The sequence below is a fragment of the Centrocercus urophasianus genome, unplaced genomic scaffold, assembly GCF_019232065.1.
Source record: "Centrocercus urophasianus isolate 14NV4802_14NV808 unplaced genomic scaffold, USGS_Curo_1.0 seq_14, whole genome shotgun sequence".
Classification (NCBI taxonomy): Eukaryota; Metazoa; Chordata; class Aves; order Galliformes; family Phasianidae; genus Centrocercus; species Centrocercus urophasianus.
In genome coordinates this window covers 28,313,715-28,341,010 of record NW_024884586.1, presented here as the reverse complement: position 1 = coordinate 28,341,010, position 27,296 = coordinate 28,313,715, and the positions used below count along the sequence as shown (strand labels likewise).

Below are 27,296 nucleotides of genomic sequence, written 5' to 3'. Positions count from 1 at the left end.
TTTGTTGGTTATTTCAACACCTATATTATTTGGGTGCAATATTAAAAATCCTGTAGCTTAAATAAATGTTTCTTGTGAAGAAACTACAAGCAACTTCACTGGATAGAAACGCATTAAGATAGAGAAACTGGGAGGTTGAGCGGTCACGGTGAACAATTTTTTTCCCACAGAAAGTGAAACAGGAGAGGCCTATTTTCTATTGTCTTTTCTGCACAAATACTTCTGGAGCAGGCACTGCCAGAAGGTGGACTTGGGACAGCATTGGCTTCCCATGTGTAAATTGGAACAGGGACTCAAATCTTGTGCTGTGGAGAGGAGGGAAAGGATCTCAGTGGGTTTTTAACTGTCTAGCAAAGTCTAGCTATTAATTTAAATCATTTCTCCAGAAGTGCTGATGACAGGAAGAGATGTAACTGTTACTACCACTTGAAAGGAGAAATATTGACAGATTTCTTTAAAAACTATACTATCTTACATAAAATTCTCTGAGAGCAATCAAAATTAAAAAAAAAATTAATAGGAATAAATATTTTGCTGCTCTTTACTGCTCTTTTAAAGAATCAGACTGGCTATGGCAGAGCACACTGAATCCTCTTCTGGCTCATGCATCAGCAGAATGGGAAGCAGAGTTCCAGCTGTGGAGCCCTCATTGTTGGTGATTCATGAACCAGAAAGAACACAGCTAGACTTTCAAATTCCAGGTTGAGCTTGTGGCACTGGCAGTCAAGAAAAGCGCCCTTTTAATTACTCTTTCTTCCCTCTGACATGACAAAATAAATTAAATTATCCCAGGAAAGACAATCAGATGCTTTATGATAATAGATTTTTGAAGAGAACTCTTTACTTTAAGAAAGCAGCAACAGCATCTATTGAAAGCACAATATTAGCCCGTTGTCCACCATGAACGCTGTGCCATATTGCTTATTAAAGAGCACTGAAGTATGAAAGGGGAAAAAGTGGGACTGCTTTTGAAGGAAAGCATGTTAAAATACTTCAGAGAAACAGGCTGAAAGCAGGGGTTTTAAATGTGAAAATAACACGAGATTATCATATGCAGGCAGAATTACTGAGTAGAGGAAGGTAAACAGAGTAGTGTTTCTGCATGCATCCTAACAATTGATTTGGAGCTGCTATGAAGGAAAAAAAAAAACACAACAAAAGAACAAAAAAATTAAGACATATCTTCTTAACATGCTTAACAAGCTTATTTCACCTTGATATATAAATACAGCTTATTTCACAGCAATTTGATACTAGAAGAGAACATACTATACCATGAAACTTAGTGATAATTCTGTGTACAATATTTTGATAAGATTATACTGTATGTGATTGTGTTACAATTGAGAATGCACTAGCACTATACACAAAAGAGAGCAAGCACGAAGAGACTGCCAGACAAATATAGGAGTATAACTACAGCAAATACTGCAGTTTTCATGCTGAGCAGAAAGACAATGTCAAAAAGGAAGTTTACCTCCTACACACTTTTTAAAAAATGCATAAATTATGAACTATGTGTTTTCGTTTCATGAGTTCTTTGGTATGAACTCAATAATAACAGTTGTCCTCTGCTCTAATGCTGTGTAGCCGTGTCAACAACAGCAATAACTCTCAACAACGTGTTTTGCTTTGCATTCCTCCACAACTAGTCACCCCTACAGTTTATCATTCTTCATTCTTGTAGCATATCCACCATAAGCAAAAATTCAATGTTGCTCATAATATTTTGAAAGAGATACAGCTTCACAAAATGATAGGAACCTTGGGGCATTTCAAATTGAATGCATTTTTTTAAAATCATTTTAAATTTCAACTATGGACTGTAGCTAGGCCTGCTTGCCTAAAGGTAATGCTCTGCTCTATATTACCATGCCACAGATCTGGGTTATATTTCCAGCCTCTCTATAGCTTTCCAAGCGGGCACAACCTGGGATTAGACTAGCACCTCTTGTTATCATGTCAGCACCACTCCAGCCGATTAAGGAGCAGCACTGATAGGCTCTGAAGAGAATCCCATCCTCCTCACCAAGAAGGCTGTGTCTTTGAGCATAGCAAGAGGTTAAAAACAGGGCTGAAATGGAGTATATCCTCAGGGCTCCATCAGAGACATGAAAGGCAACCCAAGAAAGTATGTTATATGACAACAAAGACATCAAATAATTTTAGCGGAATAGCTGCCTTCTACCTCTCCAAGTTTCCCATGCACTTTCAGATACATACCGTACCTTTTTCCCTTCCATTACAAAATCTTTGTGCATTGCTCTTACGTGCTATGAAACAGCTGCTAGATTGCAACCTAGACTGCTGAATTACAATGGTGGATTAAGTTATTCCAATGTAATGTATCAATTATCTGGACCTTCTGTACCCAATGAAAAACAGAAACTGCTGGTAACAGGGTACAGGCAGGAATAAAGCAGCTGGGTTCAGTCTTCAGACCTCCAATCCTGAAACTTCAAACCACCATGTGCATTCAGCCACGGAAGAATATTCAAAATTTAATTTACATTTAGCAATTAAAGGGTCTGTTTCATTTAAGTTCTGTTTACAGATACTGCGTAAATATTCAAATTGTTCAGTGCTAAATAATTTCAGTGGTTAAATGTGCAATGGTTACACGGAGATTCAAAGCCAGTTTTCTAACTCACACCTGTTTCTGAAAAGAAGCCAAAAAATCCTACACTTGGTCTTCCTTGGTTGTAAAGAATCTGGGGATCCTTCAGAAAGAAAGGTGGCAACACACGATGGCATTGTAAAGGCAACATTGTTACATTAGGCTCAAGGTACAAAGCTTTGTATTTGACACCTTTAAAACTTCAGCGTATGATCGCTTGGCTTGAAATCTGATTTCCCCTGTTAATGCAGTTTTATAAAAGAGAAAAACAAGTTTCAGATTAAGGGAAGTGGCTATGCAGTGATAGCAGTAAAATCAGGATCTGTGGTCTTGTGCAAATCAGTACCAGCTTGAGACTGGGCATTGATAAATAAAAGACTGAAAGGCTGCACATTTGCTGGAATACAGACGAGGCAAAAAAGGCTAGTGCTAAGGCACCTAAAACTTTGAAAGATATATACTGCTAAAAATTAAATTGAAATACATTATCTAAATACCTTCGGTAACATAAGTGGTCTGTATCTTCTTTCAAGACAGAGTATCAGTTTATTTCAAATTTAGAGATATTGGCCTTGATTCAAATTCACGGCAGTTATAGAAACCAATGTTCCATGGCTTGATTCAGGTGGCAAGCATTAAATCTTTTTCCTGCTGTCATGCAACAACAACTTTAATACAAATTAGCACTGCCAAACTCAGTTTCCTGAGCTCAGAAGTCCTTGATGCTACTCCCTGAATTTTATTTTTACTTTCACACAGACTGTACTCTGCTGAAATTGTTGTAGCTGACAAGAAACAAAAAAAGCTACAATTTAATGGCATTGGATTCAGTATTATAATTCATGACATCATAGAAAATTTAACATGCAGTTCTTCATTATTTTAAGTGAGGTAAAGCTCAATCAAATGCATACACAGGAAAAAGAAAAAAAACAGAAATTTCATTTCTGCGAGTCAGATCTTCCCTTCAGACCAATCCAATTGTTTATGCTGAAATCAATCCTGCCAGTCAATAATAACTCACATTTTTCAAGTTACTGATTCAGTTTTTGCAAGGGCTTTCTTAGAGTCCAAGAAAAAAAAAAAAAAAAACCCAAAAAAACAAAAAACAAAAAACAAAAACAAACAAAAAAAAAAACCAAGCTTCAGAAAATACAAAAAAGTAAACCAAAAAGAAGAGTTTTTCCAGTTTTTTTTACTCACCAGGAATATACAATTAACTAAACTTGACACTCCTGACAACTCGGAATGAGATGCAGAGGGTAGATCTGAGTCAGAGAAAGCATATTTCCACTTAAGAAAGAGCTTTCTGTTTCCCGGATCAGGCACTCCAGACTGATGGGCCATTAATTACAGAATTCCACAAAAAGGGTGGGAAATGCCTATGACTACCTAAGCCTGGCCTAGTTCAAAACCCCCTGGCAAAAAAATTTGCATTTCAAGGAACGCCCGGTTCCAATTCCTTGCAACTACCAGAGCTGTAAACCAAAACCACTTCCTAGCAAAATTTCTGCCAAACCAGTCAACTCTCCTTGTAGCTCTAAATTGAAAAAACTCATTCTATATGAATTAGCCCTCAATTTATACCAAGTCATTCATCTGTTTGTTTTCTTTTTGGATTAATATTTTAGCTATCATTTACAATCTAGTAGTACCCAAAGGCATAGCCTCTGGGCAGTGGCTTATGTGAGAAGACAAAAGGAAGCAAAAGTTACATCTCATTTCCTCCCCAAAATCCAACTATGATGAAGACAACCTTGTTAATTCTATAACTAACATGGTTTTTACTCGTCATCTAAATGTAACATTTGTTATTTTTGAATAAATGTAGCTTTCACATTTCAGCATTTCTATTTGACCACACTTTTTCATTAACTTTTACATTTTTCCACATATCTTCCAAAAATGCTCATAAATATGTTACGTGTATGTACTTTGCAATTTAACATTCGCCTTTATGTCTCCTCGTTTTCATATATTTTTACAAAACAGATCATGCTTCTCCTTTAATTAAAGCACTTGCAGTCCATTCTCTAAGTGATTCTCAGTTTCAAACTCATTTTGTGTACATATATATATATATTTTAACTTTGCTTCATCATAAAAATGAGAAAACAGTCTGTTTACTAGCTACATCTTTCTGTGTCTACTGCTAGCTACCCTAGGCCTGCTTGCAAGTCATCTTGCAAAACACAGAGGCATCACTGACACTTTGAAAGCACGGCATACATTCCCCCCTACTCCTCATCCCACTAAGAAGTGCTGGAATTTTTCTTAAGAAAGAAAGAAAATATATTTATGATCCACCTTATCTCACCTTGAAGAAGACAACAGTCTTTCTCAAAGTTTCAGCAAAGCTATCACACTCTTCAAAAGCAAAGAAATAAAAAGTACTGATTAAGATGCTCTGATTAACATGAGTGAATCTAGTATCTATATATATAGTTTACATATTGAGAGAAGAGAGTTGGTGGATTTTCTTCACCAAAATTTCTGCAAATTGCAATCCAAAGAGCTCAAAAATACATCTCAACACCATAGAGCCTTTTGGAAATAACCATTTTTAACTTACTATCAAATAACAACATTTTTAATAATCAGTGTAAACAATGAAACATTCTTATTCAGGATTTGTTGCTGTTCTTTTGGCCAATACTCCTAACTTAATGAGATTTTTGTGAGAATTCTGCTGTTAGCCAAGGGCTATAGAAGTTGAAAACTGGCTTTCTAAAGTGCATCACAATCGTTTACAAAGGATAACAAAGAAAAGAAATGGAAACAATGGGTTCAAGACATACTGTGCATTGGTATAATTTACTCCATCTATACCTTACTACATCCCAAATATTAATCAGATGACAGCAATAGAAATCCAATGTTTTCTAAGGCTCACAATTACACTTGCACACATGTCAGTCTTCTAGAATCTACATACAGATTGGAATTATAGAATTGACAGTATGACCTAGCTTTCATTGAAACTAAATTACAGTCTCACTATATGATTTCACCTATGGTAATTCCCAAGTGATGAAAAAATATCAGACATCCTAAATAAAAATGACAATCTTCTAAGAGGATCTGAGCATCCTATCAGCACAGACTCAGTTTGGTGACTAGCATTAAGATAATATATAAAATTTTGACTCAACTACCTACATTGAGTAAAGTTTCCACTTTTAATTCATAAAAACTTACAGTGAATGATGTTTTAAAATGGAGAGGGGAATAACAGAATAAGTAGGAAAACAAGGGAATGATTTTTCATTGCATTGGTACATACATTGCTTGTGCAAAATGACAGCACTCCATTGGATCCTATGGTGCCACAGTACTTAACACTAATTAATCATCTGGCTCTATCTACTGAAATCAAGTCAAATATAAGCACAAGCTTTCACATCAAGGAGAATAAAATAGAAAAGTGACCCTGATTAATAAAAAGGTGTATGGGAATTCTTATATCTTCCATGCAAATCAAAAGAAACGATGAAGGGACAAAGAGGGTAATGACAGAGCAATAAAGCCTCATGTAACCTCAGTTAGGAGATTCATAATGAAAATTTTTCCTAGTTGTATGCACAGCGCTCATGGTAATACATGCCTTTGCGCTCTGCAGAAAGAGGGGAAAACCTATTGACAGAGGCCTGAGAGCCCCAGATACAGCACTGAAGGATTTAGTTAAACATGTGAAGTAGGCTGGACACTCTTTGAGAAGTTCACACATATCAGTGATGGCACTACTGGACAGTTCAAATGTGAATAACTTATGATCAGCTTGATACTTCAGGATTTGAATAATCCAATGGGACTAGAGGGAATGGCTTCAAGCAGTGCCAGGGGAGATTCAGGCTGGATGTTAGGAAATACTACTTCTCTGAAAGAGTGAGCAGGCACTGGAATGTGTTGCTCAGGGAGGTGGTGGAGTCATCGACCCTGGAGGTGTTCAAGGGATGTTTGTTAAGGGATAAGGTTTAGTGAGAACTGTTGGTAATAGGTGGACGCTTGGACTGGATGACCTTGTAGGTCTTTTCCAACCTTGATGTTTCTGTGATTCTGTGATTTTCTTTTTTTATAATGAAAAGTAAAACTTTAAAAGTATGAAAATGTTTTAGTCAGTGGAAGCTATTTTTTTCAAAATCTTTTGAAAATAATTTTATACCTGAATGAATTGTACAACATGAAGCCTTGGATAGATTGTTTTTTTTAGAAATTCCCTCAAGTTTACCTGCTAGCCCATGTAATAGTCCACTTTTTTTTTTTTTTTTTTTAACAATTTTCCTACGTCCATAGTATGAGAAGTACTAAAGGTACTGTTCTAAACTTCAGAAATTCTGATCCTTGATAATTTATCAAGGATCAAAATAAAATTTATTGATTTTCTCATTCCTCGAGCCTAATTAATGCTATTAAACACATTAAAGCTACTGCTGAAGGAGAGTTTTTAAGAAAGTTAGACTACAAGTGTGATCTAAAATCACCTGAAGTCCCTGGGAGTCTTTCCACTGATTGATTTCTGTGAGCTCTGAAGGTGGCCTGGACTGGTCATGCTCCAAGGTACATTACAAACTCAAATTCAATTATTATTATTGCCGTACTTTTATCATGGTGGAAGAAAAGTCATCTCTTCAGTAATCTTTAATGTAGCTTTCACACAGATCTTTTGATACTGTACTGCTTGGCAGAAATTCTTTTTCTCTCTTGTTTGCTACACATTAATCTCAAGTATGTAGAGTGAACATGGCATGGCGTGAACGCAGTAGGGAACATCCATGAGAAATGCCAGGTGCACTTGCCAGCAGTGGTTCCCTGGCCCTAGGAACTGGCAGAACAGAATGTCTCAATTGGCTCGGAGGACAGCCAGCTTTCTGGGGAGGCATTTATAACTTCCCTAGCCACACAGCCAGCAAAAGTAAACTTGCACAATGTTCCTAAAGTAATAAAAAGAAAAGGCTAGATGGTAATGTAAATATTCTAAGACATCTCTGCCTGTTTGTCTCTAAACTAAGATAAAGAGGATAAAAGAAATCTCCTTTACAAGATAATTAGAGGTGTAAAAATTCCTTAAATCGAAGAAAATATTTAACACAGTGTTATACCCTTGGCCTGTTTTTTCTACATTATGTAAAACTCACTGAGCTATGTATTCATTCCACAGTTTGTATAGTTTCACTTATTTCAAATTTAAATAAATATTAAATGAATGCTCTACTCACAGGATAACTTCATGTCCTGGCACACTATATGGTGCCACCGAGTGGCACATGTTCATTTAATGTGCAATTGATAGTGAAAATCTTTAATTAAGAAGAATGCCTGTACTTCAGTATTAATTTAAAAGGCTACGTCACCTTTAAAAGGCTACCTTCTACAAAAGGAACAGAAATATGACTGTTTTTGTAGCATCAGCACACTCAGTGAGAACTAGTGCATGCTGAACATTATTAAACCTAAAAACACATTATAGCACAGAACCCCTCTTAAAATTGAATGGATAGCACCTGAACATTGCACATAGTTTTATTAGGTTCTAAATGTAAAGATGCAACATACTGGTATCCTTTGCTATTTACTTGAATAGGAGTCTTCTAATCTATAAAGAATTGACTGGTTCTTTCAAAAGTATCCCACTCTGGCAGAAGAAAGAATTCAAGTCAACTTCTTATGAAAATTGCATGAGGTCCTCCTGTGTTACCAACATTTTCCTTGAAGAAAAACACAAAGTAAGTGACATTTTATTGCTAATGGACGACAAATTAAAAAACCATATTGATTTGAAAACCTAAGTCCCATTTTTCAAAACAAACCTTAAGTACTTACACATCTTTGTGTTTTTCACTGAGATTAAAGTTTGTGTACATAAATCATATCTGAAAATGAAACTTCAGGTTCTGAATGACTTTGGCTGCAACTTTAAATACTGTTCAACATATTTGTTTGCTTTAAAGCACTGTAAGTCTTAACTTACTAATTTTAATATCACTTACTAGAATTAAAAATTTTCACTTAAACATATCTGCAGACCCAACTTCAATTTCTTGAGCAACTTCAGCATTTGCCTTGTTTATACAAGCAAGTGAAATTGAAAGCAATACATTATCCAGCCTTCAGGACTTGCTTCTCTTTGTTCTTTCAATTAATCTTGTCTCCCAGGAGTCCAGCATTAAAATAAAATAAATATCAATACTATTTTTTTTTTTTTAATTCAATGTGTTTAATTATAAGCAGCAATTAATCTTTTTCTTTTTTTTTTCTTTTCTTTTTTTTTTTTCCCCAATTTCACTTCTTGGGGGCTTCTCACTGATAAACTGAAAATTAACACCATTGTATTAATCAAACAATCAAACTTTGAGGCAAAGTGTTCACCCTATCAAGACTGTAACCTAAAGCTAAGCATCTCATACCTTCTCCTTAAATTATTGGTAGAACTAATTTATTTTTCCTAGAAAACATTTTTAGAATATATATTAAGTTTCAATGGCAGAGGGCCGATTTCTATTTTCAATCACACTCTGCAAGTTCATTAACACCAGTGCAATTGTTTGGATGCAACCAATGGCAAAAAATGATACATGGTTTACAACTACTTTTTCTGAGTACTTTCTATCAGAGAGAAGAGAGCTCATGATTAATCCACTCCTATCCTGCCAGTGGGATACGAAAGCCTGGGAAACACAAATTTCAATCATTTTGACATTTTTGTTAACACTGAGTCCACTTTAAGTGAAGGAATGCTACTACTGCTGCTCTCTTAAATATTTTAATATCAATGGATCAAATCAAATCACTCCGGACAGGCTTGGATTTTGACCACTGTGCAAGATTAGTTAAGAGTTGCACAAATTCTCCATCAAACTCTTTGGTTTGTAAGAATTCCCAGTGTTTTGGGAAGTTGGCCTTCCCTAATGCTACTCCAATTATTTATTTGAATATATACAAACTCCTCTGACACTATGAATATTTGACCTCATTTACATTAGTACTGCCACTAGATTTTTAGATACTATTACTGAGAAGTAATGAAAATATTCCAGGAATTAATTTCAATTTCCAGGATAATAGTTATAATATTAACCTTTTTTTTTTTTTTAATCTATTTAATTATTTCCATCCTTTTAATCAGTTCAATTCAGTTCAGATAAATTAACTGACTTAACTGCAGCAATCTATTTATTACTACATGAGAGAATGTTGCCCATCAACAGACAACCTGAAGTTTCTTCCTCTAATGTTTAGGCTAGAATTTTCCACTAAAAGCTTTTAGAAGCTTTAGTGTACTTCTGCTGCACAGCAAAGCTCTCAAAAAAATCATTTGGGGCTGGATTTATATTAACTTATCAATATAATACACATCTGCCAAATTCTTTTACAGCATACAGTAGTAAAGTCATTACCGCAACAGAAACGAGAACCCTTCCATTAAAAAAAAAAAAAAAAAAAAAAAAAAAGTGTAAATGCTGATGGCTCCATCACAGTACATTCCACTCAGCATCTCTTCCTTGCTCACAGAGTCACACTCTCAGAGAAGTTTTGTGCTCCCTGGAAAGGGAATTATTTGTGAAGAACTTACTGCTACTTTTCTTTGCTATTATTAATAGCTGTATCTCTTACACAAGTAACACAATTATTGATACATGGATCTTTAGTATATATAAGATACATACTTATTTACCCACCATAACTTATTTAGTCTTAACTACGAAATCTGGATGTGTGAAAACATATCTGAGTGGCAAATTTTTTGAGAAATGAGAACCTTTCTACTAAGCAAAAGACAACTTACAGGATTTGTTTACAAATATTATGGACATGCTTTCTTAAACATAGAATCTCATCTGCTTGAGAAATTCAACCATTCTACCCTATAAAGAGGCAACCAGTGAACTCTTTCTTTTAGATTCACTTTTATCAAGAGTGATAAATTTATATTTTCAACTATTTCAGAAAGTTCGTTACTACTTTTCTGGATTGGTTCTATACACACAATATTAGTTTAGCAAAAGTTAACTGTACATCCTCTCAGCATTACATTTACTTGATCAATAAGTGTTTTGCTATCTCTACGCACAAAAGATATATATCTCAATAACAATACAAATAAATAAAAGTAATTAATACCTTGCAAGTATCAGGAAAGAAAAATAGCCATGAAGTAATGATAAAAGAAATTGGTGATGACACTAAAAAGTTACTTTGAAAATCCAGTGTAGAGAAACATACAGCAACAATTCTTTCTTCGATTGAATCATACCACAGAAGTAAAAACTCAATATAAAGAATTTAAAGTTCTGCGGGTTTATAGCTGCAGGCCCTAAGCAAAGTTGAGATTTTTCTCTTAATGAAACAGCCAAATTTCATCTCCCAGAGTCCATCGCTTTATGCTAATAAAGTTTGTTAATAAAAAAAAAGTTTTTAAGAGCTCTCCAGAGATGATAAATTTCAAGTTTGACATAATCTCAAACACTATTACAAGCATATCTGTCAATATCTGATGTTAAAATAATCTCATTAAGAGAGGTGCATCTCAGGTATTGTTACAAGGCACTTTTACAATATCTGATTAGTGTGCAATGAAGTAGTTTGTGCAGTTCCACTTGAATAATGAATATACTGTTTCCTGCAGAATAAGTTTTCTACATTTTGATAGCTTCCACATTTTAAATATTATAAAAGATTTTCAGTATTTTCTGAATATATATCAATTTTTTTTTTAAAAATATTTATTATACTGTTAAAGAAGGTCCCAGTTTAATAGGCCCTGTGCCAATTTCTGCAGCTACCACCTCATAGTTTCTAATAGGAAGTGCAGAGATCAACAACTCACAGCATATTAAAAAAAAAAAAAAAATTATCATTAAACTAAGTCAACTCCTTTGTTCACCTGTGTTCCCAGAGCTGACCGGGTCCTTTCTCCAGGTACTCAATCCTTGGTCCAAGCTGTGACTCAACAGTTATCATACAGATCATGTTGAAGTCAAGGGAAATATTGACTTCAGTACCACTAATATTTGACTAAGGGAATGAAAAAAAATGAAAGAAAGAATGAAAGAATGGAAATATCTGTTCAGATCAGGTATTTAAATGCATGGGACTGCATAATCATTTAAATTCAGCCTGTCATGAAGCCATTTTTAAAATTTTGCAAATGAAATAAAAATACTACAATATTGCACATTGCACTATATTACGTACTTCCACTTACAAACAGGGAGTTGGATTGATAATGCAGACCTGTAAGAGAGTTCAGGATTTTTCTGCCAAATTAAAAGCAATTAAAAGCTTGAACTCATAAAAATCATGAAAGATACCAACTTTCTTTCCTTTTAAAGGTACTTATTACAGATTTTGATTACAATATATTTTACCTTATAAAGTGAAAAATGTTGTCTATAAGCCACCAACTACTAGATGCTACTGAGCATTCAGGACCTGGTCTTACACTTCCATTCTGTTGTTACTGCTTCCTAGAGTAACCTCGAATCAGTCACCGGCACCTTATTCCATCCAACCGCTTTGATGAAGAAACATGCAAAACTTTAAATATACTTGTTTCCATTTCTTTACAAATTAAACTTTTATGATAAAATGTATTAAATTTTGTCCTATCTCCTGCCTTTACCTTCATAAACAAGAAAGCTTAGAGTAGCCATATCTGAACAGCAATCAAGTTCATCAAATCATTTAACAGGCATACAGCCTTGCCCTTGTCTCAGGTTCCTTAAGAGCAAAAACAGTAATAGGTAGACCACCACACTGGACTATTTATCTGGTTCTGTCTTGCCACATAATGAGAGATGCACATAGCCATCCCAACATAATGGGTGTATTTTGCTCATGGGATCATGAGAAGAACTGAAAATTGTCTACATGATACGCAGACCTGAATAATTCCAACTGGAGGCTAAAAGTCTTTTCAGACAAAATACCACCCCACTGATAAACACATTTTCTTCTCTTCTGCAAACTGAAGGACCTTCCCTTTTCACTCTCAATGCAGCCTTCGGGTTAGAGTAATTGATTTGCAGTACCTGTGATCTGGTGCTTTTAGAAAAGGTTCGACAACACTAGAAAACTCATAATACCCTGTTATACTTAGCTGAATGAAACTCTTCCATTCAAGAATTCCTTTTGGGATCCTCTTCTTCCCAAATAAAGTTCAGTCCCTTAGTAAACATTTCCTCTCCTTCATGAAAGCATTTCCTTATTCATAAAAGTCAGTTTGCCCCAATAATTTTCTTTTCAGCCCTTCCACACAACAGTACGCTGCTTCAACTCTAGTGAAAGAAAAAACCACAGGACATGCAAGCAGGCATTATGACATGTTTCATGGTGAACAGCAAATTCGTGACTGCAGACCAAAACACAACCTTATTACATGAGTAATAGTCCTTCAGCTCTGCAGCTAGCAAAATCTTTTTTCCATTTTAAGAGCAAAATGCCCCCTTACACATGCCTGAGATTCTATGTTGTCCATCTGAGTAGCAAGCATTTTCTCAGGAATTTGCTTCTCCCAGAGAACAAGGATTTATTCTTTTGTAATAACTCTGAGCCCACGTCAATAAAAGGAATCAACATCAACTGTAACACTGGTTGAAAAATCAGGCTTTGAACTACTGTATGTTCACTGGAGCTCTTTTTAAATGTTCTGAAGTAGTTCTTAAAAATTATTCATCCACTCCACTTCATTTAGTGTATTTCTATACTCCCAATGTGATGTAAAACACTCTTGCACCATGAAGGGAAATTTTAATATTTAATCCATATTTTTTCCATTTTTCAAGCATCTTGAGGTATGTCTCTGCGAGACACATCAAACACAGCTAACTCAAACATCACTAACTGGAACTTTCATGAGATTTTTGAAGTTATTTGCAGTTTTCTCTTACATGTATTTCTCATGGAAGTAAAACACTTATTTTTTTAACTGTCCATTTCCAGCTTCTCCTTTATCAAGATACAATGCACCTCTGAAAAAATTCTAATTCACATCAAATTATCTATCAGCTGCAATACAGAACTGACTTCCTTGGTTTCTTCCAGAATGCCTAGAGATACATATGTACTAACTATAAAAATGTTTCTCAAATGCCAGAAGATCTACTGTGCTCGGGGAATAGCTTATGAACATTTTTTTTAAATGTACACACTTATTTCAGCCTGACCTATGAATGTCTGCAACACACTTCCATTTCTTATTAAATCCGTCTACAATGTTAAGTGTAAGAGGCGTAACAGAATTCTGCAGTTCCCAGGACAGTTTTGGTTGAGATTGGGTATAAAACAATACCGTTGATTAGTAACTTCGTGGGATTTCTCCCTTCCAGAATACGCTCATTACTGTGTGGACTGCGCTATAACCATAGTCTTAGTATGCACGATGATCCCCAGCAATTTAAAAGAATAAGATTCAATCTTTTTGCCCAAGATGCACATTTTCACTTTTTACTGCAGGTGAATTTTTATCACTTGTACTCAAAATGCAATACCTGAATCATGATATTCAGTATCACAGACAATAAACTTAATCACTGATGAAGATTGACCATGTGTAAAGACAAGAAACTCCATTTAAACATTGGGAAAACCTTTTTTGCCTTGAAGTGGCCAAACACTACAAGTTGGTCAAGAAGAATGTAGAATCCTTCTCCTTGAAGATATTCAAAATCTGGCCAGTCGTAGTCCTGCAGAACCTGCTCTGGCTGAGTCAGCCTGAGAAGGAGTGGGACCAGATACTCTCAAGACCTCCAGTCAACTTCAACCATTCTGTGATTCTGGGATTGGACAGAAGCTAGAGCCTAAGAATCTTGCGATATCACAAAGTAACTTTAGACCATGTTTAAGACTGATATACATTCAAATCTGGAAGTAAATCAGCCTTCTTTATCCTCTTTCAAATATGCTGTAGACTAAATCAAGCTGCTTCTTACACTCCTTCCCAAACATTCTTCCAGGATTTAGAGCTTTACCTAGCTCATTCAGAAATCTAAATAGTGATTGGAATCTCCTGCTAGAACACCAGCAGTTTTCTCTATTGATATCCTAGGAAATATCCAACCAAATTCTGATTTTCCCTCTTGGAACCCTCCAAAATCTCTCCTCCTCATTCAAGACCTGCTTATCAGATCTTCATTTTACGGTCAGGTATGGATGCATTCTGATGAACAGCATTCTACAATCATTTTTCTCTCCTCTTCCTTAAAGAAATCAACATGAGAATAATTATTTCAAGCCACAAGAACTTGCAAGGAGCCAGGTTTACGACCCCTGCTATCTCAGTAAATCTTAAGCCTTTCTAGTAGACACAAGCTTATACAACAGTAGAATCTGAATTCGAACACTTGCTTGTATAGTTAATTTACACACATACTGACCTGTCTCTGTCCAGAGTCAGAGCCAGAGTCCAACACTCTCTGTTGAGGTTCTTTTATATATGTCACATATGGAGGGATAATATTTAATATCAAGAAGATTCTGAAAGATGTTTGAAGCTGCACAGGATTTTGATTATTCCCCCAGTTTCATAGGCACATCACCTTTGCCCATCTCCATGAATTTTCTTCCACTTGTAAGAGTTTATTCAGTGACTCACATTCCACCAGTACAGATTTATTCATCACACTGCTAGTATGCAAGCTTGCATATTTAGGAAAATAACTGATCGCTTATGTCTCTAAAACTGGCAGAAATTAAGCGATTATATGTGAACTGATGTTACAAATCTTTGAAAAATTGCTTGATCAGCAGATTTTAGATTCATAGACTGGCATGATTCATAGACTGACATAATTATGTCAGTGTTTATGTTTTCAGTGTGGTTTTTTTGTTTGTTTCTTTCCTACTAATTTCAAATATTTCATTTACCTTTTTAATTGTTGCTAAGCTATGATGAAGAGGTGTGTACCCGTGAGACTGTCAAACTACAGGCCTGTCCCAAGAGAAAATGTTATCCCAAAAAGTTGATGAAATGTTTGGAAAGAACTCTAGATGCATTTTGTCTATATGAGTGTAAGCTAGGAAATAAAGAAGGAGAAGAGAGAAGTCAGACAGAATTTCCGCTGAGATAGAAATGCCATGTGAATCATCTGTAAAGAGATCATACTTTAATTGTGCTACCACATGAAATTATGCAAAGATGAAGAGTAGAATGAGGGAAAAAATGGGAGTGACTGAGAGACAACATATTGTAGAACTCCCACGAAAGATCCTCTGAAGAATACGCTAAAGTGATCAAAGTGTTCAAAGGCAGCAGAAAGATGACATTAGCCAAAAAGTCACAGAACAGAAAGAACAGGGAAATGGTCAAATGCTTTAAAGCACATTGGCAGGTTGAGAAGATCAAAGCTTAAGACCAGAAGTGCAATTTTGTACAGTGATTTGGAAGTCAGTATCCTGTAGGAGGAAACACCCTGAGAAGCAACACTGCAATCACCCCACTTAGCTGCACACACCTCTGCTCTGCATTTTAACATGCTCTTACCACTACTGCACATTACTCAAAGCACTCCACCTTTTTTTTTTTTATTTATTATTCTTATATTGCATTTTGTAGGACTTTTATTTTTACAGCAAACAAATTTGCCTCATATCGCCTTCTAAGTGGAAATTAATATTGACTGAAGTGGTACAAATTTTATCTGAAACAGAATATCATACAGATTTGAAACACACAGCTCCTGACTCTAGCAGGATCTGTGCCACAATCAGAAGGATGGCTGCGCTGCCATGCCTCTGCAGCTCCTTTCCCCCAACCATCTCAAGATCTGTTAACCACGATAACCACCTTCTGCTATACTTCCTCTCACCATTAATGAGAATTACTGAAAAATGTAATTAATGCAGTTTATCATCACAGATTCTTTTTCCACTACGAAATCTTCTCAGAGAATGTGTCTGTGAAGTGGGACAGCCTAGATCAATAGTACTATTTGAAACTGTTTTTGGATCCTCTCATTTTTCTCTATTTTGCATGCACATGTTCCCTGAAAACGGTTGTGTAAATGCCCTACAGACTGCAAAACAGGTAAAATGAGTAAAAAACTCTATTCTCTGATCAGTTTTCCAGTCACTACACATACATACTCATATACTCATACACACTCCTATATATATCAATAACTTCTGATAATACAAATGGAAATAATATAGTAATCTTCTAAGCACTCTGCTCTCTTTTCAATTGAAGGAGGAAAGGAAGAAAGGAAGAGAGAGGGAAAGAAAAGAAAGAGGAAGAAAGAAAGAGAGAAAGAGAGAAAAAGAGAGAAAGAGAAAAGAAAGAAACAAAAGAGAGAGAGAGAAAAAGAGAAAAAGAAAGAGAAGCATTCTTAACTAATGTACTTCAGTTATTAATAATCCCTTGGAAAATAGATAAATTAATTATAATTAGCTCCCACTTGGATAATTCTGTGTACAGCATTCATATGAGGGAAGTCTAAAAAAGAAACAGGCAAAATCAACACATACATCTTCTTAAATAAAGAACTTGCATAAAACAAAGTCAGGCACTCAGTTCCTCTTTCATTCCATATGATACACAGCTGCGTCAATCCCATCAGGAAACAGGCAACAGGAAATTCTTAACATTCTGAAGAGAAATCTAAAGATGTGTCTCATCACCCTTCCTCCTGAAAGTGCTTTTCGATTGTCTAAAAGACGTTTACACCAGTTCAAAAATTATTAATTACTTTACTGAGCTTTTTAGCAGTTCTGGGCCTCATTAAGTAACTAACAAGGAGTCACAGATATATATTTTGTTAAGTTGACTTCACTTTTTCATTTTCTCCATTCCAAAATATAAATCAATAAAGAAAGCTTGACATCTATGGACAAAATCAAAGGCAAGTACCTCAGCTATTGGAAAATACTCCCTCATAATGTGCTGCTCCTGTATTATTTGTCTTTCTAACTACAGTTCTTGCATATATAATTCCATTATACTTTTATAAATCACCGTTTTGAAAAATGCTTTTGAAGCATTAATATATTTTCCTGGTTAAAATTCTTTGAGATGTTCTTAACAAGAGTCTTAGATAATGAATTTGGGCAAACTCTGGAACAGTCTTTACAGTATTATCATTCTCATTAATTTTCAGAACTACCCACTGTGTTGAGATGATTGTCATGGGCCTAAGACTTCAATTTGACTAACTATTTTTGCATATATTTCAACATATAAGTAACTAACAGATGTTTAAAATGTTAAGTTCGCATTCTAGAAGTAGTTAGATGTTTACTGTAATATGATAATTTGTTTTTGCACTTGTTTTTATTTTGCTGCTTCTATCTTTAAACACTCCTTTAGTGTCCTGGTTGGCTGTAGACAAAACACTTTTAAATGACTTCAGGAGGAAATAAAACATACTTGGTTTAGTAAATACAGCTGTGCTTTTAAAGAAAAAGAAACAACAAGAAGTACTTAATGATACCGCAAAAGAAAAACAAAAAAAAAGAAAAGAAAGAAAACGCTTAATGCTAGAAATGTTACTTTTACCTAAGATCCAGACATATTGTAAGCCATTTCAAATCGTTTGCATAATAAAAGCTTTCATAGTCATATTTTGTATTCACTTTAGAAACCAAATACTTTCTGTTCTCTTACATCATTACCAGAAGGCTGCATTAAATGAAATAAATTACTTTAAAACTGTTAACACACAGTATATACAGCATCTTACTTTAGTCCAGATTACTCTTTTCTCTTTGTTTTTTTGTTTTTTTTTTTCTTCTTGGTTTATCTTTGTAGACTGCTCCTGTTTCTATTGTTTCATCCTTAACCATTCACATATCAGAGCAATAAGTATTTCATTACTGGTTTATCTGTCCAGAGGCTTGAGAAGCAGTAACAATTAACCCTCCCTTCACAGTGATTGATACAGGCTTTGCTTTCAATTTGTTCCACTACACAGATCATGAAATTCTGAATGCGATCATCCTTATTGACCTACACTTTCAAACACACAGCTACAATGAGATGAAAGTAATTATTAAAAAGAACACAGGACTACTCAATGCTGAAACAAAGTCTTGAAAAATATTTTGGATGACCTTCTGAAAGAACTAGCATTATTTGATGTGAAATAAAAGTTGAATTTGCTTCATAATCTGCAAATACTAAATTTAAATATGATCAAGGTACAGTGTCATTATGTCATGTAAGCCAGCTCTAATGCCATGACAGTTCATATCCAACCCAATGAACACTGACTTCAACAAGAGTATTCACAGTAGGATCAGGCCCTATATATTTTAAAAGTTTTTTCTTCAGCTTTATTTTACAACAATACTGTCTGAAATATTTTAAAAATGACAAGGCTATAATCATTCTTCTCCCATAATTTGTTTCAGAAAGACACAGTGTTTCTTTTTTAAGGTCCTGGACTTCTTAAGGCACCAAATGTAAATAAATACACAGGAAATTCAGGCTGCTAAGGAAAAATGAAAACCTCAAGTCAGATTTCCATCATCAACTGATATGAACCAAGCCCTGTATACCACTGCTGGAAACTTAGTGCAGTGAAAAACAAGAATTTTTCATAAACCTTTGAAAAACAACCCCATCAAAATATTAATTTATTGTAATTGATACATATTTGAAAAATGTAGCAGGATTGTTGGGAGAACAGTAATGACAGACCTGTTTAAAATATGGGTTGCAGTCAAAGAAAATCAGGACAGAAAACTGTGCAGAAGGATGTTCTTACAGGCCCGAGGCTCTAATCATAAAACAGAGTGATGGAGATGAACCAATACTGCATGGATTAGCAATGAATTATTTTGAACTATAATCATGTGCCAGCACAAAGGGGAGGTAAAAACTAGCCATTACTCACAAGCTGATCTGCAGATAAGAAAAAAAAAAAAAGAAAAAGTAAAAAGGGGGAAAAATTTATATGCTAAACTGAGTCAGGAGAATAATGAAAATCTAAAATGTTGTTACACTTCAAGTAACATTCTATTTAATGTCTTTCGTGTACTGTATAATACCAAGTATTTACACAATGCAATCTGTAAGATTCTAGGAATAAAGCAGGGTTAAATCAGACAACTCTTCTTTAAATTAGTACTAGATAATAATATATGTATTGAAAAAATATTATAATAGAGAAGTTAGTTATAATATTACACACAGAGGCACCAATTTCTCCCACTATAAAATTCCAGGAAATACACATGTGGGTGCTTATAGGGAGCCAGGTAAAGATATTTGCAGATGCCTATATGCACACACACACTTATGTATACATATGCATATATAATGAGTGATTTAATTTCCATTAGTCCATTTGAAAGCAAAGCACCACCATCTTAAGATTCAATGTTAGTTTCCCACTCGGGGGGGAAAAAAAATGTTAGAACTAATTTTGTGAGAAATGAAAAATCAAAACTGCTATCCACAAAGATTCCTGAGATTCTTATGAACAGACTGTTTAAATGAAGAGCACTTTAATCAGTAGAGGAATCCTCACGTTTCTAATGTCTTGCTGTGCATTCTGCAGGTTATAGTAGCAGCTGGTAGAGGTCATATATCTTTTGTGAGCATCCCAAAAAGGCTCACTGCCAGACTGTTAAATTATGAATAAGCAATGAACAAAAGAATGCAGATACGGTGGTGACAAGATAATCCAAGCAAATTTATCTATGACAAATTTCACAGGATTAACAAATTACATTTACACAGAACAATAAAAATGTGAAAAAAAAAAGATGAGCCTACTTTTCCCTCACAGCATAAGAGCAAAAAAAATCGCCATTCCAGTGCATGTATTTACATTCAACTTTATCTAAAGTAAGACATTTATAGCACGATGAGAACAATCAACCAGTATTATTTCCTTTCAAGTAAATATATATATTGTGTCTATCTAATATACAATATATGCCTACACTTTAAAGAATACATGTTTACAAGTCAGTGGAATATTTTTAAAGTTTTCCTCAAAGTACCATCAAGCAGAATAAATATACAGGATTCTAATCTTGCTTTTCAGGTGGGCTACTCAGCCATTCTCTGTCAGATAGAAGACACTTTTCCCCAGCCATGTTCTTTTTGCCTATTTGTACCAAACAGACACTGTAACACATGGCAATTACCAGAGGGGAAAAAAAAAAAAAAACAAGTCGTGAAGGGGATTTGAATACTTTGAAATAACATTGCAAAATCATTTAGCAAAATATTATTTTAAAAATAAAAATCAAGTAGAAGATCATTCAAAAATGTTTCCTAAACGATGGAAGACTATAAATAATGAAGGTTCCTAAAGATGCTCCTTCAGTATGCCAGATCACTTTGGGGTGAAGAACAGATTTGCAGTGTTTGCTGCATCCTGCAGGTTGCTACTCTAATCTTAAGATGTGATACAAAAACAAAAATTGAGTAACAGTCCTGGGAAAGCACAGAATAACAGTTTCCAAACCACAATTGTGTAGAAAAGCATTTTTCTTTCTGTTAACAAAGAAATGAAAGGAATGAGAGCACCTCTTGGTTTCAAAATCTGAGTGTGAGCAGAGGAACTGATAAAAGGAATAGCATATATATCTGATAGATCCGGAATCTGTTGTATCTTTTCTATCATTCCTCTTATGCAAAGTCTGTATTTTTGCCACTTTGTTTATTTTGTGTTTGTGAACTTAAAACAGTTGTTTAGTAAAAATAGATCTTCAGTAAAACCAGACCTTCTCAAATCATATGTGTATGTGCCAAATATATGCTGTTGTTACAGAGCATTGCCTACAAGCAGGAAAACTCACTATTAAAGTGAACATCCAATTAATTAAGATACTTTAGTAAACTATTTGGATCCTTCAAACACTGCTACTTGAGTACCGTTTATCTGGCTCACTTAGCCACTGAAAAAAAAAAAATACTGTACTTTTGATTTTCCCCAGGAAATACAAGTTTTGTTGCAAGTCTGAGTAGCAGCTCAGAAAGAATGAATAAATAAAACAGCCTAATGCATTTGTTTCTCCTTTTATGCTCATCTTCTATTTGTTACCTACCAAGAGAAAACAGTTTGGGTTTTGTATTTTTTACAGTGTAAATATTTTTTTAAAACCTCTTGTCCATGTACTTTGAGTAATTTATGCAAAGGTGAAGCAAACATGCCAATCTGACTACATTCAGACAAATAAAACAGATACTTTTTTGCAGTGAAGGTTGAAGGATAAGTGCCCCTAGCAGCTATTCTCTTTTTTAAGATTTTTTTTCCTTTTTAATCCAGCTGCCAGCACTGTATGAATTCAGTCACTCCGTTCGTTCTATATTGACCTCAACCTTGACCTGTGAAGACTGCCCACTTGCATTTCTTTTCCCCACAAGCTAACATATTCAGTGTCCCATAATCTCTAGAAAAAGACAGCTTTCTAACAAGCTTTCTTCTCAAATTTGCCATGTTACACTTCTGCTAAATGAATTACAGCCTCAAAAGGATAATTCTGAGCCACCTAACTCATACAAGCCAACATTGCGAATAAGCCAAACATAAATATGAATATGCACATGATAAAATGAACCCCTCTCCCAGTCAAAGAAGAAATCTATCAGTTCTTTGCTTAAATTTGAGCAAAACGATATCCCATTAGGATATAATACAAAATGATTGTTCAAAGACTATTCATTACTCGTTAAATTCAGTTTAAAACAATATATTGTGTAATGAAGCTTGTTCTAAATTTGTTTTAGAGACAAAAAGCATAGGCAAGTATTTAAAAAGGGGCTTATAGGATTTAGGTGCCCATATTTCACTTAAATGCAGTATATGCTAGATGCCTAAACCCAATAGGCTCCTCAGAAAATTCAAGCCCCAGGGACATTATTGCAGATTACATACATACATATTATTCAGACCATATCCCGTAAGTTCACTATATACATATGTAAACGTATGATGCCTGCAGGTAATGGAACAGTACTTTTCTACTTAAATTATTTAACACAAGGGCTGAACTTCTATTATATATCAAGCTAACAGCTAATTTTAAGTTGCAATCAAGCCATTCTCTGAGAGCACTTTATTTCAGTGGAGGTTTTGCCTGTAAAAGAAATGTAAATCCCTCTAACGAAGGCAGTGTAATCTTTGAATATGCACTCAAAATGGGGGCTTGAATTTTATTTCTAGTGTTAACACTGATATCTTCTGTCACTACTGCTAGTTCTCAGAAATGTTTTTCATCTATCTAATCAGTAAAACATGCTGAACCATGCTGAAATCCTTTTCAAAGCACACTAAGATATATGAAAAAAATAAAAAATGACAAAATAGAAATACTAAAGATTAATACTAAAGTCTTCTTCACACACTGAATGACATCAGTGAGAAGTTCCTTGGAACAGACAAATGGCAAGATACGGCTGAAGAGTGAAAGTCCAAAATGCAACACATAAAAATGTTGGAAAAATCGCCTGTAACAAATCTTCAAAACTCTGCTTTCACTAATCCATTTCAAATTCTTGCTTACATATCACTTGTTCTTTAATGTGACTGACTCTTGCCTGCACGTCAGATACATAACTCTCAGTATCGGGCTGCAGCAGGCTGAGATTGGAATCTCTTTGAGGACTGTTCCACCTTTCCTTGAGAATCTCAAGACTTTCATGTTTTATAATAACACACAGACGCAAAATCCAATCCTCCTCCCATTAAAGTACATTAAAGTTTGTCATTGTCATCTGAGTGATAACAAATTCACATCTATTGAATTATACGGTAAAAAGACTTTTATCCTTGCTTGTGATTCTCCATAGTGTACTTTAATTATAGGTATAATTTCATTTGGAACTTTTCTTAAGATTAAGGTACAACTTGAACTCAATATTCTCCAAAGGCAGGGTCCACTTCTGCCAAATTACCAACACAAATACTATCCTGCCATATCTTCTTTGTCCTATGCAGTAGCCTATCACAGCATACAAAATTAATCGTATTTTTACTACTCAGAGCCCTGTTCAAATCAATGGCACAACACTCCTATTCATTTGCCTAGGACTTTGTGTTTTGCAAAACTACTGCTCCAGCTAGTCACAGAACAATGCTCTAGTCATATAGGACACGGCAGCAACCATTTTATTCTTACTACGATACAACTTCTTATGTAGCAAAATGCAACATTATTAGAAATTATCCTTATTATGCAAAATCCTATTAAACAAGAAGTTACACACCTCACTCGTACCACTGGACTTTGTATGTTAAAGATAACATGCAGTAGCCTTATACAAATTATACAGGAACAAACTGTCTCTTCTGAAAAAAAATGCAATTACAATAAAAATGACATTTCAAAACATTTCTTATTATGGGAATAAATCTTTGTCAGTCTTCTTCAAAAACAAAACCACTAAACAATAGGCGTAGATCAACAAACAAAAAACAAATGTTTGGGGGGAAAATGCAAAACATTGGCAATGTACCTTAAGTCTAAATTGTAAAACCAGGTTTCCAGGCTGAAACCCCACAGAACAATTTCACTTAGTTTGTTTTAAAGTAACATGACTACTGTTGAAATCTCATCTCACAGGAGGTGCTTTTACACCTGAAAGAGTTAACACAATAATACAAAATGAAACCCACTGATGGACTGAACATGAGGTTTACTTGCATGAGATGAGATGTCATGAAATGTCTCATAACTTTAAACTTACGAAAAAAATTACTTAATTGATACTAAATAAAAATTTCACTATGGTTCCAAAAAGGCTTTAACTTACTGACCACAATATGAGCAGAATTGATCCTAAAATGTTTATGAAATTGTAAGAGTTAATGCTCATGGTCAGTATCGGTTATTTGGACTTAGAGCATATCTTCTAATAATGAAGGCATCATTACAAAGATAGTCTTACGAAACAAATGTTTATTTAAACTAATTGTACTTTTTAGCATGGATGCTGATGAAACTAATGCCTCAAATGTCAGTTTTCCAACAACTGTTTTACATCTCTCTCACAGTAAAATTCCCATCTGGGCTGGCAACTCGTGTGCCAAGTTTCAAATGAACGTGATTTGAAACTGCCAGCATGTGAGACTCTGAAATTCAAGGGAGACACTAATAAAAGGAGATGGATGCTGACAATACATCCTGGTATTCTCTTTAAAATACCTGCGGTTTCAAGAGCTGGATGGATCTGTTTTCATAACCCTCTAATTATTGTAACATGTTTATAACGTATAGTAGCCCTATATTGGTACAGAACAAGTTAACTGGATCTAACTTGTAAGAAAAAAAGCAGTTGTGTCGAAAGAATGTAGAAACAGTGCTGCAGACAAAACCTTGTTATTCGGAATCCCATTAGTTACCGAAAATATGTAATATAACTTTTGTTGATCAATACTCTCGTGTAAGCTCTAAATAATGTATGATTCCGGTGGAGAAAAAATGCTGCAAATGGTGAGAGAATGTTTCAAATTATGAAGACATGTATGACTGCTAATCCATTAATCAGGAATCGGAAAGATTGTTGTAATGTGGGAGGGCTCTATTTAATAAAGGTCATTATAACTCCTGGCTCTAGAGCTATAAGATCTAATATCCTCTCTGGTAGCTCTATGATATGCCCATGCATTACTGTTCTTGTTGACAGTCTGTTGCCTTGGAAATATTTCATTATTTCAGTTTTTCCATTTGTAGACCCTTGGCCTTGTGATATGAAGGCCACCCTATTTCATATTTTCGATTATCATTTAAGCAATCTTCTGGAGCTATTTATATAAAAGCAAGTGTTAGACAATGCATATCATCATTTATCACTGCTATGTTTAAGCTCATGCTCTAGAAAGAAATGCCAAAATAAAGGGCTTTTTCTCTTCCACTGTAAGCCAATAGCACTCTGATATGATGATACGCTTTACAAATCGATACTGGCATATCATGTGCATGACACTTCTGTCTATTTAATTTTCTTGGTTAAATATCCACACAACTGAAAAACCCCAAACTCCTACCGTAACTGTAGCATTTGCTAACACATGCAGTTTAAAAGAAAATCAAATTATGTGTGTAACTTTTCAAACATCCTTTCAAAACCTTGAACAGGTGGAAAAGTTTCAAAACAATCAGATGCCTGCTTGCAGCAAGGACTACCACCTCTCACAGTTGTTTCGTAATTACTAACCTTGTGCTGGAAGCAGTAATACAATCCACCTAAATATTGTGGAAAATAAGACCAAACAGAATGTGTCCCCACAGCCTCCTCCAGGATCTCTCACCCCCAGAACTCCTTTAGGGAGGCAGTAACTAAGGAAGAGCCTGCAGAACCCCTTCAGCGGCTGCTGAGTGCCACGGCTCAAGGAGCCTGACACATAATGCTGGAAGGATGTGTACAGACAGCTTAAATCAACAGTTAATGTAGGGCTTTGGAGCCACATTATTGAATTTTTAAGAAAAAGTACATGTGGGCCTGAGCATTGAAGCACTGCTACAGTTTTCCAAAAACTTTTTTAAAGAACAGCAGACCGACGTTATTTCTGATACAAAAAATGTCCTCAGCCTCTACATGCAATATTTACACCCACAGTGGAACGCTGTGAGGCGCGATAAGAAGGGGAACCCCAAGGGCACAGTGCAGCCGCGCCGGGCCAACTTTGTGGCTACAGTGCTTGAGGAATCCAGACGACTTTTTTCCCCTGAAATCATTACTCCTCCCACTCCCTACAGGGAAAAACCACTCGGATCCAACCTTTAAAATGACAGCACCAGAGCTGAACAAGAAGATGCTATTAAAGGGCATTAAATTAAATACAGTATATCCTCCTACAACTTCAATCAGAATTTCAGACCAAGTGTTATTTAGTTCAGCTCTCAAGTGGAGCAGAATAACAAATCGCGCACTTTGATTTACCTTCTCCGAATGCCAAATGGAGACAGGTGATAAAGAAAGCACTCATGCACAGGCTATGAAGTTTCCCCTAGAAATTAATTCTATCTTCCAGATTCCTATCTCAGAGAAATTCCCAAAATGGCACACAAATATGCTTCTGCCGGAGAGATTACTGAAGCTATCCTGGCGAATGCACTTCACACTAATACAGTACGGTGCTCAGAAAGGAGGCAGAGGAATTGTTTATGGGGGGTGGGACAGGACTTATTGATACAAATTGTTTCCCAACAAAGAGCTCTAAGGCAGCAAAGCTACTACTGGAAGAGGTGTTAACTCAGCAGAGACCAGATGCCTCTACAGCTGTCAGAAAGGGGATTTTTAAAAAATATTATAGTCGGAGATGAAAATCTGTAATTTACTGACTTCTGAGGACACACTTTGTTCCCACTGCAGGCATCTCCCGATCAGCTGCATGTCAGTACAGCCTTGTCCTGGTGTGCAACAGTTAATGACCACACGCCCTGTGCTCAGTGTTTCTGGGCTCAGTTTCTCATTTGGGGCAGTCTGCTTCCCTTGGAAAACAACAGAGACAGAATCCAGACAGAATCCACGGGGTTTAGAAGTTGTACGAAGAATGCTGATGCTACTCAAAAACAGAAGTCCGAACTGAAGATTAAAGTGAACTGGCCCCCTACACTTCATTTTTGTTTAAGTATTTTTTCAGTGCTGTGAAGTAGAAAGAAAGCAACACGCAGCCCAGCTACTTTTAAAAGCTGTCTAAATGTTAATTTTCATTTTTACAGCAAACAAGCTCCTTATCCTTCACCCTTAAGTTCACTTCTGAAGGGAAGGAAAGAGGTGGAAGAAGCC

General features: G+C 35.3%; 1 protein-coding gene across 1 annotated transcript in view; it reads right to left on the bottom strand.

Moving 5' to 3' along the window:
* The window catches only part of NPAS3 (neuronal PAS domain protein 3), a 579,942-nt gene that overhangs the window by 551,466 nt on the left and 1,180 nt on the right, over nt 1–27,296 (bottom strand). Inside the window, exon 3 of the mRNA XM_042813282.1 lies at nt 26,846–26,998. Within this exon, the coding sequence (XP_042669216.1) occupies nt 26,846–26,998 (153 nt within the window). The remainder of the gene's footprint in view (nt 1–26,845; nt 26,999–27,296) is intronic.